Source organism: Natator depressus, chromosome 2 (genome assembly GCF_965152275.1).
Source record: "Natator depressus isolate rNatDep1 chromosome 2, rNatDep2.hap1, whole genome shotgun sequence".
NCBI lineage: Eukaryota > Metazoa > Chordata > Testudines > Cheloniidae > Natator > Natator depressus.
This window is the reverse complement of record NC_134235.1, coordinates 74,723,869-74,738,898: the sequence shown is the minus strand read 5'-3', so window position 1 is coordinate 74,738,898 and position 15,030 is coordinate 74,723,869. Positions and strand designations below refer to the sequence as shown.

The 15,030-nt window shown below is 42.2% G+C and overlaps 1 protein-coding gene across 1 annotated transcript; it reads left to right on the top strand.

Moving 5' to 3' along the window:
* Positions 1 to 5,324: 5,324 nt before the first annotated feature.
* CATSPERD (catsper channel auxiliary subunit delta) lies at positions 5,325 to 7,712 on the top strand. Its single transcript, XM_074943108.1, has one exon. The coding sequence runs from the start codon at positions 5,325 to 5,327 to the stop codon at positions 7,710 to 7,712; it is 2,388 nt and encodes a 795-aa protein (XP_074799209.1).
* Positions 7,713 to 15,030: the final 7,318 nt, after the last annotated feature.

The following is a 15,030-nucleotide window of genomic DNA, read 5'->3' as shown; positions in this document are numbered from 1 at the left end:
CTGTTGAAGGTGTTCCACTGTGGAGAAATAATCAGAAAAGTTACTGGTGCAGGGGGACTGGTTCCTGGGTCTTCCACCTCCCAGGTGAGCGCACTACCTACCAGGCTACAGAGTCACTCATATAATTGCTTTCTCTCTCTATGGCCCAAAGACTGAAGCCATAAAAATTTGTTTCGGGGCGATTTGTCTGAGGAACCAGAGCAAGCCTTTATAGGAGACTTAAGACTTCACTTCCTCTATTGACAATAACAAAAACAGCAGCAATGTTGATGCTCTTGAGACAGTTTTATGAAGCTTAGTGAAAATCACATGACGACTTGATTGCATCCTCCACAAACTGTTTCATACAATTAGAAGAGCATCTTGCTACACAAATGAACAGGAAAGCCAGAGGCTAACAAAGAAAAACCCTTTTCAGGTAAGCATGGGGGCACTTTAAGAGCAGACAAGCAGACTCCCAGAAGAATAAAACGTGCTTGACTTATATAAAATAATAGGAGGCTCTTGCTCTTCAACTATGTATTCCAGCAAAAAAGGATAACAATACGTAAGACATAACAACCCATAACACACACACTGACACAGCCACTGTATGCAAAACAGTCTTTCTGCTCCTTCCTCTCCTCACCTCTCCTGTAAGGAAGGTATCAAATGCTCCCTCTCCCCCGTCCTGTACCCCAAAACGCCTCAGTTCCTAAAGGGGTAGTGGGATAGCTCTGCCTGCTTTTTGCACTACCCCTGATTGGTTGCTCTACCCCAGGAGGAAGGGAAGTAGGGCAGGCAGCCACCTAGAGGGGATTTCCCTTAGTCAGGGCTAAAATTTACCCGAGTGCTGGGACTTCTTATATCATAGTGAGATTGGCTCCAGCAGGTACCAAATCATGTTACTTGTAATGAAACCATGAGAGCTAGTGGCAGTCTATACTGTGTCACCTACAAGAAGTGAAAGGGACAAGGCGGCCTCTGGCTTCAGTCCCATTGTTAGGAGCAGGCCTCGGTGGCCATTTTAGATAAAGGCAAATAAAAGGCAGAGCTTAGAAAATCATGAGACTTATTTCAAAAACAAAAACAAAAACCACCCACCAAATATAGTGACACTTGTAATAAAATTGTGATTGCTGACTACAGTGTCTTCTCATCCCCAACCCTTACTTCCAATTGTCTGGAAGATCTTGATATACATTAAGTTACATGATTGTGTTGGCTAATATTATTCAACCTCCTCTCCTGTGAGCCATTATTCAAGCCACATGAATTCCTTTGAAAATGCATGCCGATTTTGTAGCAGGGATGCTTAACCCTACCGCCATTTCAGGCATCTAGATGCAAGTGCTAAATATTCATTTTTTCTTTCAAAAATATTTCAATATTACTGTTGTTAAAATTATATTTCACCGGTAACCCTCCCCTCCCCAACCATTAATACAGCTGGCTCAAGGAGCCCAAGAGAGCATCATGAAGCCACTTTATTTCCAGTAATAAAATGGGCAGAAATCAAAAGTGACAGGGGAAATACACTAACAAATGTAACAATAAGAGCAACTCAGTGCAAAGCGGGATCTTAACATGACAGTTGGTGAGCTGCATGGCTAAGGTACACACACATCAGAGGGACAACGTCTCACAATGGGATCAGCTTCAAAAGGTGTGACACTGTATAAAAGAGAGAGGTGACCATGTTTATAATGATGTATTATCACTGATGTATGACCACTATTGCACAATTGTGATAAATCTTGTACGAAGTATGTCAAGTAAGGTGTCAAGGTTCCTTCCTCACTCTGAACTCTAGGGTACAGATGTGAGGACCTGCATGAAAGACCCCCTAAGCTTATTCTTACCAGCTTAGGTTAAAAACTTCCCCAAGGTACAAACTTTGCCTTGTCCTTGAACCGTATGCTGCCACCACCAAGCATGTTAAACAAAGAACAGGGAAAGAGCCCACTTGGAGATGTCTTCCCCCAAAATATCCCCCTAAGCCCTACACTCCCTTTCCTGGGGAAGGCTTGATAAGAAGCCTCACCAAATTGTACAGCTGAACACAGACCCAAACCCTTGGATATTAAGAACAACGAAAAATCAGGTTCTTAAAAGAAGAATTTTAATTAAAGAAAAGGTAAAAATCACCTCTGTAAAATCAGGATGGTAAATACCTTACAGGCAGTGGTGAGCTGGAACCGGTTGATAAATTTAGAAGCCCTTTTAGAACTGGTTGTCCTGCGAGAGACAACCGGTTCTAAAAGGGCTTCTAAATTTAACAACTGGCCAAAAGTGGTGCCTTAGGCGCTGACTCCGTGGGTGCTCTGGGGCTGGAGACCCACAGGGAAAATTTCATGGGTGCAGAGCATCCACTGGCAGCTCCCCGCCCCGCGCCCGGCCCCAGCTCACCTCCGCTCCTCCTCCGCCTCCTCCCCTGAACGCACCGTCCTGCTCTGCTTCTCCACCCCCCAGTTTCCAGCGAATCAACTGTTCCCACGGGAAGCCTGGGAGGGCTCAGAAGCAAGCGGTGGCTTCGTGCTCAGGCCCAGGGAGGTGGAGGTGAGCTGGGGTGGGGCAGTGCGCGAGGAGGGCCGCCCGCGCTACAGCAGGTAAACCGGGGGGGGGGGAGGTGCACAGGGGAACCACTCCCCGCCCCAGCTTGCCTCCGCCACCCTGGGCCTGAGTGCAAAGCCACCACTTGCTTCTCAGCCCTCCCAGGCTTCCCACGCGAACAGCTGATTCGCGGGAAGCTGGGGGGGGGGTGAAGAAGCAGAGGGGGGCGGCGCGTTCAGGGGAGAAAGCAGAGTTGGAGCGGAGGTGAGCTGGGGCTGGGCCTGGGGCAGGGAGCTGCCGAGCACCCACCAAATTTTCCCCGTGGGTGCGCTCCAGCCCCGGAGCACCCACAGAGTCGGTGCCCAAGGTGCCATTTTTGAAATGATCAGTGGGGGGAGCGGCCGCTCCCCCTACTCCCCCCTAGCTATGCTACCCTGCCCCTAGGAGCCAGAGGGACCTGCCGGATGCTTCCTGGGAGCTGCCCCAGGTAAGCACCGCCAGGACTCCCCACCTCACCCTCCGGCAGATCCCTCTGGCTCTTGGGGGGGCTGGGCACCCACTACGGTGGCCCACGCAACCCTCCTGCCCGGTTCTGGGGGCAGTCAGGGGACAGGGGTGGATCAGGGTAATCAGATTCAAAACAGAGAATCCCTCTAGACAAAACCTTAAGTTACAAAAAGACACAAAAACAGGAATATACATTCCAGCCAGCACAGCTTATTTTACCAGCCATTAAACAAAAGGAAATCTAACGCATGTTCTAGCTAGATTACTTACTAACTTAACAGGAGTTGTAAGGCTGCATTCCTGATCTGTTCCCGGCTAAAGCATCACACAGACAGTCTAACCCTTTGTTCTCCTCCCTCCAGATTTGAAAGTATCTTGTTCTCTCATTGGTCATTTTGGTCAGGTGCCAGCGAGGTTACCTTAGCTTCTTAACCCTTTACAGGTGAAAGGGTTTTGCCTCTGGCCAGAAGGGATTTTATAGCACTGTATACAGAAAGGTGGTTACCCTTCCCTTTATATTTATGACATAAGATATCATTGGAAAAGTTATAGTCTGCTAAAGTATGATTATCCTGTTTACATGCATGTATCATTGTATATTAAGTTATGAAACTGTGTGTTTGTTTTTCAAATCTTTTGTGTTTCTGGGTAACACCCCCAAGATCAGAGTTTAAATTCAGTGTGAGCTGTCTGGAGCCAAGCGCTGGTAAATTTTTAAAAACTTGCAGGAGCCCCGGCACCTCCTGCAGGGCTGAAAGCCTGAGCCCCAGTGCGCCCCATGGGGCTGAAGCCCCGAGCCTCCATGCCACAATGCCCCCTCCCCAGGCTAAATCTCTGAGTCCCGGTGCCCCACCCCAGAGCTAAAACCCCAACTGCCTCCCCGCAACCCCACAGCTGAAGCCAGAAGTGCCAAAGGGATTGAGGGTGGAGGGTGGACATAATCTCTGAGAATTTAAACCCTGCACAAAACAGATTGGCTAGCCAGTCTGCTTGATGGCCCATTAAGGAGACTCAGCTCTTCTAGGGACCCCTCCTGAGATCCCTTCAGGCAGCATCTAGGCAATGAATGGCTCATGACTCAGCAAGACCCAGGACTCCATGTTTGCACCAGTAACTTTCCAGGCACCTGGACTAAGAGGTATCAATTGCAGACTGTCCCATCATTCTCGGACTTCATTCCTGCTCCATCCCTGGACTATGATTTCTAGCAATAATAAAGAATAAAAAAGACTGATGACTCCCCCAGTCTTTTGTGTGATCCAGAGAGATTTATTGCAAGCTAGCAGAATTACCTTCACTGCTAATATCCTGACCTACACTCTGAAATCAATTGTAATGTGTACGATTCCTTGAACCAATTAATAACTCTCTTCTTTTCTATTAAACAATCTTTAGTTTAGGCTGCAGCATGGTATTTGGTAAGATCTGAACTATAGATTGACCTGGGGTGTGTGGCTGGTTCTCTGGAACTGGAAAAAACCTTACATGTGGTGCTTTTGGTTTTAATAACCTGACGTCACAAAGGCCAGTTATCTCGGTGGTGATAGGAGCTGGATTGCCTGTAGGTCACTGTTCTGGCTCCTTGTTAACTAGTTTAGTGATGCAGTAGCTCACTTTTGTTACTGGCTTGGTGACCTCTAATGATAGAATAAACCACCAGTTTTGGGGTGTCTGCTCTGTTTCCTACAGTCTGTCCTGAATTGGGCATTTTCAGCTGTGACCCAAACCAGGTACAGTGACAAAGAGATTAGGGAAGCACAGTTGAGGTGAATACAGTGCTATTAGCCTCTGGGAGGGGGGGCGTCATTGCTCACTAGGGTTGTTGCCCCTTGGGAAGGAACGAGACTCAAGAAACTACAGGTTTGGGGGATTGTCCATAGTTGCTGTGATTCTGTGATCATGAGCACCCGTGATAAGTACAAACCCCTCAGAAAATTAGCATTAGGCACAACTGACTACTAGGGCTGTTGCCCCATGGGGTGGAGCAAATGTGAGGTAAATCTAGCAGAAGGGGTCATTGCTAGTAGTGTAGAATCAGCCACAAAACTGCAAGCCTCAGACATCATTTACACATGACAGAGACTGTATAGGAAACACTCAGAACAACAGCCACACCCAACCCATAGCCCAGCCCAGCCACCAACTGCCTCTCGGAACTTCCTTCTAATTTACAGCAGGAGGGAGAAGAGCCAGGAGCCATTTTGAGCTGTTGTCCACAAGGAGCACAAGGTATCAACCTCCACACTAAGTTGGTAGTAAGGCATATTATAACAGCAGCACAACAAATGCCCCACTCCTGGCCAGTCTCACTAGCTGAACTCTGGCTATGGCTGTGTTTTGAAATGGGAGGCATTGCTTCCTGGAGATGCACTATTGAGAAGCTAGCGTACTCAGGTCTGTCCTTCAGTGCCCGGGACAAAGTGACAGGCACCATCCTGAGTTTCACCCACACTGAACCTTCCCTTCTACAGTACCCATGTAATGATGGTGACCCTTGGGGACGCCCCAGTCCAGCTGTGTACCTGGGACAGGTGGTTTTCCTCAGCACAGATGGATTTGAAAGTAGCCTCCTGCCACTGACCATCCCTTCTGAGCTAGAGACCCCAAATGCTTCAGTCAGTGCCACGGCCTTTGTGAAGAAAGATCGGTTAGCAATGGTGATAAATGGACGGGTCTATCTCTACATCTTCGTGGATGGGGAGGAGGAATGGCTCCCAGTACAGGGGATCGATTCCTTGGTCACTGAGCTCTCGAACACCCACTGCTGCTACCCAGGGCAGGACCCAGACTGCCAGGCCATCAGTATGACTATTTTTGCCTATGAGACTGGGCATTCAGCCTCCAAAAGCCACATCTTCCTGTCAGAGGATGGGGGCTACACGTTCACCCCTCTGAAGCTGAGCCCAGAAGTGCACGGGGTGCTGCTTGGTGTCTACAATTTTGTTTCCCTCTCCCAGATTGGGATTCTCATCAACCACACCCAAAGTGTTAGGGAAGGGAAAAGAGGAGGGGCCTATTTCACATACACTGGGGGCAACATGAGCAACATGTACAGCCACATCTCCATGGGCTTCCACCTGAAGTCCACAGGGGGCCCAGATGTCCGGAGTATCCAGCACCCTCGCCTGTGGGGTTTCACCATCCTCTGGACCAAAGACACACTGCTGATCTCCGCCAATAATGGCTTGCTTGTGGAGCCAGTGACTGTGCAGCAGTCACAGGTGCCTCCCAGAACCTCCCATTCTTTCCCTGGCAGCGGCCTCTGCCACGTGGTCACCAGCAACAGCGAGATTGCAGTCCTGACCCAGGACCATCAGCTCTTCCATGGCAGCCTAGACATGGTCTCCAGAACTATGGTGCACATTGGAGAGAACGGCCACCAGAAAGGCCTGTGCAATGCGGTGCTGATGTTCGACAAGGTAGGGATGCTAACCGTGTTGAGCCCTGTACCTACCAATAGTTCCTCGGCCTATAACTTCCAGAAATGCACCTTCAATGTGCAGTGGCTGCTCATGGACATTTGGCCATTTCTGCAAGAGTGCCCAGTTGAGATCCTCGAGGGCCATTTCCACAACAAGATCCATTATATCGACATGCAGCAGAAGCTGAACCTTAGTGCCACGTTTGTGCCAAAGCCGGGCACTGGGGCTTTTCCAGTGGTGACTGTGAGCAACCCCCATGTGCTAGGGTTCGAGGCAAAGATAACAGAGGGTGGGTACACACATGACAGGAACACCAAGTACAGCTTGCACATGCAGCTGCTGCAGCAGTGTTTCTCTGGCATGGCAGACCCTCATTTCAGTGACACATTCCCCTCTGGCGGGATGTCTGTCCTTACTGTGGACATCCCCAACAAAGGCGCCTGCTGCATTGATATGCATCCTTTGTCTGCACTTATCAAAGTAGGTTGCCCACCTACTAAACATATTAAAGTTTTTAAAAACACAACAGCATGCAGCAAAGGCTTGTTTAATCAAGGCACACTGCAAGATAACTTCACTTATTCTATCAGCCACAATTTATATGATCCAAATTTTCTTGCCACACCACAGTTAGGTCAAAGTGATCTTGAAGTTCTGTACGAGTATAATGAACTGGGGTGTCCTCTTCTGCTGTATTATGATACTCCTTGGCTGCCAGTCCTTGAACTGTGGGAAAACAATACATTTGTGGAGTACGTTTCTGCTGACTTTGTTGTGTTTGAAGTCAATGGAATGTATAATTATGATTATCTCTTGACAGCTGCTGAAGCCAATTGTATCTTTCAACCTCAGAATTGGACTGCTTTGATACAAAAGCAAGATTCTCCAAATCCACATACTGCATGGAGCAGAATGAATTATGAAAGCTGTAAGAATCACGATGGACCTAAATTAGTATCACCCTCAGCCAAATATCAAATTCTTGCTCAAAATAAAAAGAACAAGATCACTTTTTCACACTATAATGGCTTTTATATCTTTAAAGTCATTGTTGTAGACAAATTATACAGTTACTGTGAATTGTCTACAACTGTCAGTGTATATGTCACTGGCGCTCTCCCAAAGACTTTCTTACATGCTTGGACAATGCTGACAGCTTTTCTGACTATCATTCTGATTGCAATTTTGATGGGATACCTCTTACATAAACTATCACTTATGAAAAAATCCCCAAAAGTTAAAGTATTTTGAGCATAATCATTTAGATACCTAGTATGGTGTTCAGGGAAATTAACGGGGGTAGTGTTAAGAATTCTCATAGGCTAGTTTTATAGTTCAGGAGAGCAATTTCTTTTTTAAATGAAATAAACCCAATTGAGGCAGGCAGGTTAAAATAAGGAATGCTTGTGCATGAAAGAGGAAATGATAAAAGGAACGGTTATATGTTTTCTAACTTTATAGATGTTGGAGGGGTGATGTTCTTACTCCAAGCTATTAGATTGTTAAAGGGTGGATGTTCCTTTAGATCTATTTTAACATACTCATTTATCTTCCCCAATTCTTTTTCTCATTTTTCATGCGGTAATCTTCCATCTCTTGGCTTTTGTGAACAATCCTTACAGCCAGCTATTTTATTGCTAATATATTGCTTTTGAGTGTGTCACCTTTTATTGATGTGGTCAATTATATTAACCTATTCAAGAGCTGGATCTTCTAATCCAGCTGACCCTTTCCTCAAAAAAAGAATAAAGATGTTCTTGGAGCATGGCCAGTGCTTGTTCCATGGACAGTATGTCAATGGAAATCCAAGAGATTCCTGTTTCCTCTATTTTGCATTCCTGTGGTGATTAGGGTGTATATTTTCCTCCTCTCCCACCATTTGCAATATTAATTTTAGTTTATATCCCATTCCATTTCATTTGTTGGATGGCAGAATACTGACACTTCTATTGGGTTCTAAAGAACTCTCCATCAAAACAGTGAAGTACAATTATTTTCCAATATGAGAGAATTGAAGGGATTCTGAAAACATTACTGAGGTTGAATAGCACTTGGCTTCAATGGGATTACTAGCGTGAGTAAATACGAATTAACATGAATAAAGGTTGCAGAATGTGGCCCCTGGGTTAGTTCATTAAGTTAGGTTTTTTAGTTGACAGACCAATGGTTTCCTGTTGTGTCATGTGGTCAACCAAGTATTGCCTATTTAATGAATGTACCATGAAACTTTGTTGTGGCCCACTGCCATAATCAATTCATACTCCTCACCATTGAGACTCTCATCCCCCTCCCCTTTCTCCCCACCCCTACACTTGCAAGGACCTTTCAAAGTGGTATTAATAGATTTTTAAAAAAACTTTACTGGTAGGCACAACGTATGGGCTAACACGACAACGGCATGCAACAGAAACAAACCAAAAACAACATTCATCGTTTAAGAAACCAACTGGGATTTTGTCTACACATTTCATATTGTCTTGACTATAGAAAAAAGTATTTTAATGTTAATTAACATTTTAATGTAGCAAAAGTATTTTAGACAACTGTCTTTACATCTCTGTAGTAAAATTGTTAATTTTTATTTGTTGCTAACTGAGGGCTCATTTGTGGATTTCTTGTATTTATTAGGTGTAGAGCAAGTGAAGAAACAATATAGTTTCTTTAGATAAGATGCTTTAGATGTGTTTTGCTTATAAAAACAGAACTTTTGCTTTTTTTACCTGCATATTATATGGACATTATTAGATTTAAAAATAAAAATTTGTCAGTTTAAAAAAAATGGTAACAGTTTGTTCTGTGACTATGGAATGTAAGATGAATAGTTAAAGTGAGTTCCATCATGATTACCCCCCTTCTGTAAAATCCAACCCCCATGCTTTTCACGCTGGGGATTGAACTGTCTAGATCAACAACCTGGAAGAGACCCGTGTGTATTTGCAAGTGAAGGAAGGAAGGTGTTCTGTTGGGCTGAGTTTTCAACCTGTTGTTGGAAAGGTAATCAAGAAAAAAAACAAGAAAAAAGGATTCAACAGACTGCAAGAAGTGGCAAAATTGTGTCACAAAACTAAATGAATAGGATGCAGTCAGGGCAGGAATTAAGGAGAAAACCTGCCCTCCCAGAAGGCGAATATGGTAATGAAAGCACAAAATACAACCTCTCTTTGGATTGATGAAAAAATGTTGACATATATTGTGAGGTATCCCTTTGAATAAACTGGCAGAGTAAATGAATTGCATAAGATTAATCAAACACATTTGATTATTCTTAAATGATGTACAACCAAGCTTATTTTAATAACCAGCACAAACCTACTTAGAAGAAATGAAATCTTGGACTTGTAAGTCAGCGATAACCAATCAATAGCTATCCTGGAACTCTAGAAGCAATTATGCATCAGCTACTGGATAACAGCTACGTGGATGTTTGATATTCAGGCAAACAGATTTTTAAACAATTTATTATGAATATGATTCTGTTCTTCAGACTTGCCCTACTGGGCTCTCTCTTTCCTTTACCTCTCACATTCAGACTGTTGCTAAATTGTACATCTTTTTGTTGTACAACATTTTTCAGAATCCATCCATTACTTTTCAACTCTACTGTCAAATCCCACAATTGTCCCTTGATAATCTCACCTAGGCTAGAGTAACCATCTTCTCAATAGTCACCTTGCTCCCCTCCAGTCTATTCAAAATGCCACCGAATTTATTTTCCTCACCCACTCCTCTGACTACATCAACCATCTGGACACATCTCTACTAGTTTTACAACCTTTTCATCATTTTAACCCCTTCATTCTTGCTTGCAAGGCTCCTCCCAACTCTGCCTTTGTCTACAACTCTCATTTTTCCCACCACTCCTCTGTTCAGGCCACGTGCTCTGCCATTTTTGCCTCCCTCCATGCCATTTTTCTTACTTTTCCCCTCCACAAGTACTCCTGTTTTCACCTCACCTGCCCCATACCTAGAATGTTCCCTTTGATCCTGTACACCTGGAAACTTCCTGCTCTTTCAACGCCTTCCTCAAAAATCCTTCCCTTACCACATTCTTGGAAAGCAAACTAAGAACTAACACGTTGCATAGTGTGCACCACCTAACCCATAACCTGACTCTATATTCAGTTTCTACAACAGTTTCTAGACACATTCTAATGGCAAAATAATGTGTGGAATATTATCCCAATTCACTCTGCATGTGAATTAAAAAAAACCTACAAACTACAAAGCCAGCAAGAAGAAAAACCTCCTTGGAGGGAAGTATGAGAGTATGCAATTATTGGACAAGCTGGCTAACTCCTGGGCCCAGTGTAAAAGTAACAGATAAACAGAAAGGAATTGGTAACCGTATAATGAAGGCCATTTAGCACCATCCATTTTCAGTTACACTAACTTTCCTTAACATCGCAGCCATTCTGACCCACATTCAGTTGAACGTGTTTCACATTATTGTATATTTAAAGCTTAAAATATTCATTGAAGATTCCAGAAGCTTTCATTTGATTGCACCAAATGTTACTCTTGGTTATACTTTTTCGGTAAACATACCATGCTACCCATGGAGGATTCTCACTCATGAGTCCTATGCTTCTTAGCACAAGACTGGCTGACCTGCCATAGCTCTCCCATTTTCTTATCCTTGAGATCAGCAATAGTGAAGTAGAGCATGCCCCAATATCTGTTAAATCTCATCTACTTTAACAGGAGCAGGTTAAGGCTAAGTGAAATTGCTGCCATACCAAACAAACATAACAGGCAATGCCAAACTACAAATAAAAAATAAAGTAAAAAAGTATCCATAAGTATCTTCTCCAGGATCTAAAATTAGTTTCAAATGTCTCTGAAGCCAATAATCTAAGTAACTGAACCAAAGTGAAGTCTAAACAATTATTTTTGACTCAAACTATTTGCACCACTCCCTACTGTGAAACAGAATTTTATTATAAATCCACATCCCCAGGGGGGAATCCAAAGAATCAAGGAAAGTTTTCATCAGTACACAATTCAATTACCGTTATTATGATACGAGGATATAGTAATTATAGTAAAAGCATGGACATCAATTGTGTTCTAGTGTCAGATTTTATTAGCAACAACTTTGTACCTAACGTAAGATGACATTAAGTTCAAAAATAATATAAGCACAAAAGAAGAACAAAACATATGCTCTATGTTGTATTTCAGAAATTCATTAAGGACTGTATTGTAATGTGTATATACACAGAGCAAAGTTAAACTTAGACATGCAACTTCAACTTTGGCATTTCTGCACTTTTGATAGCTTAAGTTTGCATAATTAACATTCTGACCAGTCTCTTGCATGGAATTTCCCAGGTTGCTGGGTTGTTTTTGCTTGCTTGGTGTGGGGTGGGTTTTTTGTTTTTTGTTTTTTTCCCTTTTTGGGTTGGTTGTTTCTGTTTCTTTGTGGGGTGGGGGAGATTGTTTTTCAAGAATAGAAACAATCAAAAAAATTACAAATTCAGCATTAGGGTTAATCTTAAATGAAATTCAGATGTGTTAAGGTATGGAAATGCACATTTAAAGCACCCGAATAATCCTAACTCTGCCTGGTAGCGACACCATCCAATAACCATACAATTATGTTGGTATTTTAGTGTTTAAAAACCCAGACTGGATATACCTAATTAAAAAAAAAAAAGTGCTTTTCCCCACTTGCAATATAACTACAGGCCATAATTAAGGTTGTTTATATGCCTTGTGTTTTTCCATGCCTTATTTTGATTTATTTTAGATTTAAACTTAATTTTTTCCTAGGTTTGTAATGCTTGTATTGGAATAATTACAGAGTTCGTATGGTTTTTACTCTTGAGTTTACTTATATGCATTCAACCTTAACTGCAGCTTACCATAATACTTTTTGGAATTTTTTGTTTCTTGGTCTCTTGGAAAATATATACATAAAAAAGAGACAAAGAACATCCATATTAGGAGTTCTTGGGACTTAGAAAACCTAACTTAACTAAGTGAAGACTTAAGTGAAGCAAGTAAGGTTTAGTTCAACAAGTGTACCAAATGTGAAGTCTAAAGCAACTTTAATTAAAATCAAAGGAGACTTTTAAAAGCAAGGGAAAAGAAGTAGGGCAGCAAGAAACTTTTAGCCTTAAACCAGTTGTAACAAGGGAACTAACAGGTTCTCTCTAAAGAGTAAAGAGAACTTGCTTATCCTGTTTCCAAACCGTTATGTTGCCTGTGTAAATTACTTAAGGGAGTTGTTCTCACAATCCCTCTATTTTAGATGCAAAAATAGATTATTTGAAAAGAGATCACATTAGGGTCAATCCCCTCTAACTGAACGATTCCTAGCATACAGAATCACAAGGACAGTGGATACAACTTCCAACTTATCTGTATGTATATATATATCTTCTTACTATATGTTGTATTCTATGCATCTGATGAAGAGGGCTGTAGCTCACGAAAGCTTATGCTCTAATAAATGTGTTTGTCTCTAAGGTGCCACAAGTCCTCCCGTTCTTTTTGCGGATACAGACTAACACGGCTGCTACTCTGAAACCTGTCAGTAGTGGTTTAACACTCCAAAATTGTTTTTCCAAATCTCAGAATATGATTTTTTTGTCTTTACAATTAGTTAATCCTTTTGTCCCTCATACTAGAATGTCTAAAGCTTGGAAAGAAAAAGCGGTTTCCTGTACACTTCATAAGCAAATTGAGCCATTTAAAAGCTACCTTACAGTAAAATTCATGAAAGCTTTGAATTTGCCATGTCACAGTGCATTTTAAACTAAAGCACCGACTTCAAAACTCAAGACATTTTCACTTTGATCAAGTTTTAGTCTATTCTGAGGAAACTGGCCAAGGAATTTTGTTTACTCTCATTTCAGCATTATACATAGTGAATGTCAATCCTACTTCGAGAATCTTGCAGTCTATCAATATGGGCTATTGGTTAGATTCTTATTATTCAGAAATATTTACTTAGGAATTTCCCTGAAGTATTTGATTTCTGGGCCTTTAACTCAATTCATTATGCAATACATGCTTGTTTGGTACAATCAAAAACTCAAGATAGCTTTGAAAGCAAACAAACAAACTGATACCAATCACTTTTTATTTCTCTTGGAATTTTATCTCAAAATTTCAAGCAACGTTTAACAAATTGTTTACTTAATCACACAGATTAAAATGAAGACTGAAGAATGTGGGAAAAGCTTTGTTTTTATAGAGATGCTATTGCTGAAAGCTAGCTGCACTGAAATTCAGTTCTGTAACACTGAATACTATTAGCCATCTTCTGATCAAAATTCCTTTAAGCTGGAATCTATGTTTTAAGAAAACCTGATTGATATGCATTGGGATGAAGAGCTCTCAGCTAAGAAAATAATTCTTTCCCCACTATTTGGTTTGCAGGATCCCACAAGGTTCATATTAGAACCTCTAGTGTGAATTCACACAAGTTTGCCACTTTGCTCAGCTGACATTACTGTAAATTATCTGGTAAAGGAAGAGCTATAGAAAGCCCTGTTATTTACCATAGTAACTGTGACTCTTTCCTATCTGATGATTTCCTATACAGATGTATGCACTTGGGAATTACATACACACACATTTGGAATCTTCAGCTAGCAGTATCTGTTGTATGTACAAAGAAGGGCTGAAGACGGTTGTGGTCCCAACCACACACAAAAATTTGACAATTTACACCAGTGTAACTGAAACAAAACCTAGCCCTAAGTGTCTGCTTAATTGTTACCTTCCTCCATCTGGTGAGAGCTATTCATATCTATAATTATTAGACAGCATGAATGCATGAATTTCTACAGACTTACTCACTTAATAATTGATAAGGATTTCACCTGCACAGTCACATAGATGCATCTGATGCAGATCAAGTTTTAACTCAGGATTGTGACAAGTATTGACTTCCTAAGTAAGTAAAAACCAGCACATGCTAAATGGGTATTAAGCAATGCTTTAATATATAACTTTCAAGTCCTCTTGGAATTTTTATCATCTATTTTCATCATATTTATTCTGAGAAAATTTACAACTTGGCTGTAACAATTGACTGCAGGCTGATATCCAAAACATGGTCTCAAGTTAAAAGCAATTTTTAATATAAATCTCCAAGGAAAAATGTATTTTTAGAGAGACCAGATGACTTTTTCTAACTTAAGATGCTCTTACTGTAATTTAACTTTTCCACAACTCTGCCCCCACCCCACCACCCAAACCTTAGTTTTGTTGAATACACAGAATTAATCCATTGTGACATACCGGGCTGCAATCCAGACCAGTGAGGGATTGTGTCACTCCTTCCTTGCAATCTTGGGTGCCTTACAATGCCTTGCTGAAGCAGCTCCTACCTGGGCCACTCAGAAACATCCTTCCAGCATACAAGCCAGACCCTGAGTGTCTGTGTGTAATTACAGCCTGCCAGCCGTACTTGGGTTACAGTCTGGCTCTCACTAGTCTTGGTTATACTGCAGGGTGACCCCAACACACACACCAGTCTCAGATTTCCCCCAGAAATGTATGTCCTGTACTGTCCAGCCCTCTCCTAGATAGTACAAATATTTAAAGTCCATTAATC

Coding starts and splice junctions, on each gene's coding strand:
- CATSPERD (XM_074943108.1), top strand. CDS start 5,325: ATGCCCCACTCCTGGCCAGTCTCACTAGCTGAACTCTGGCTATGGCTG.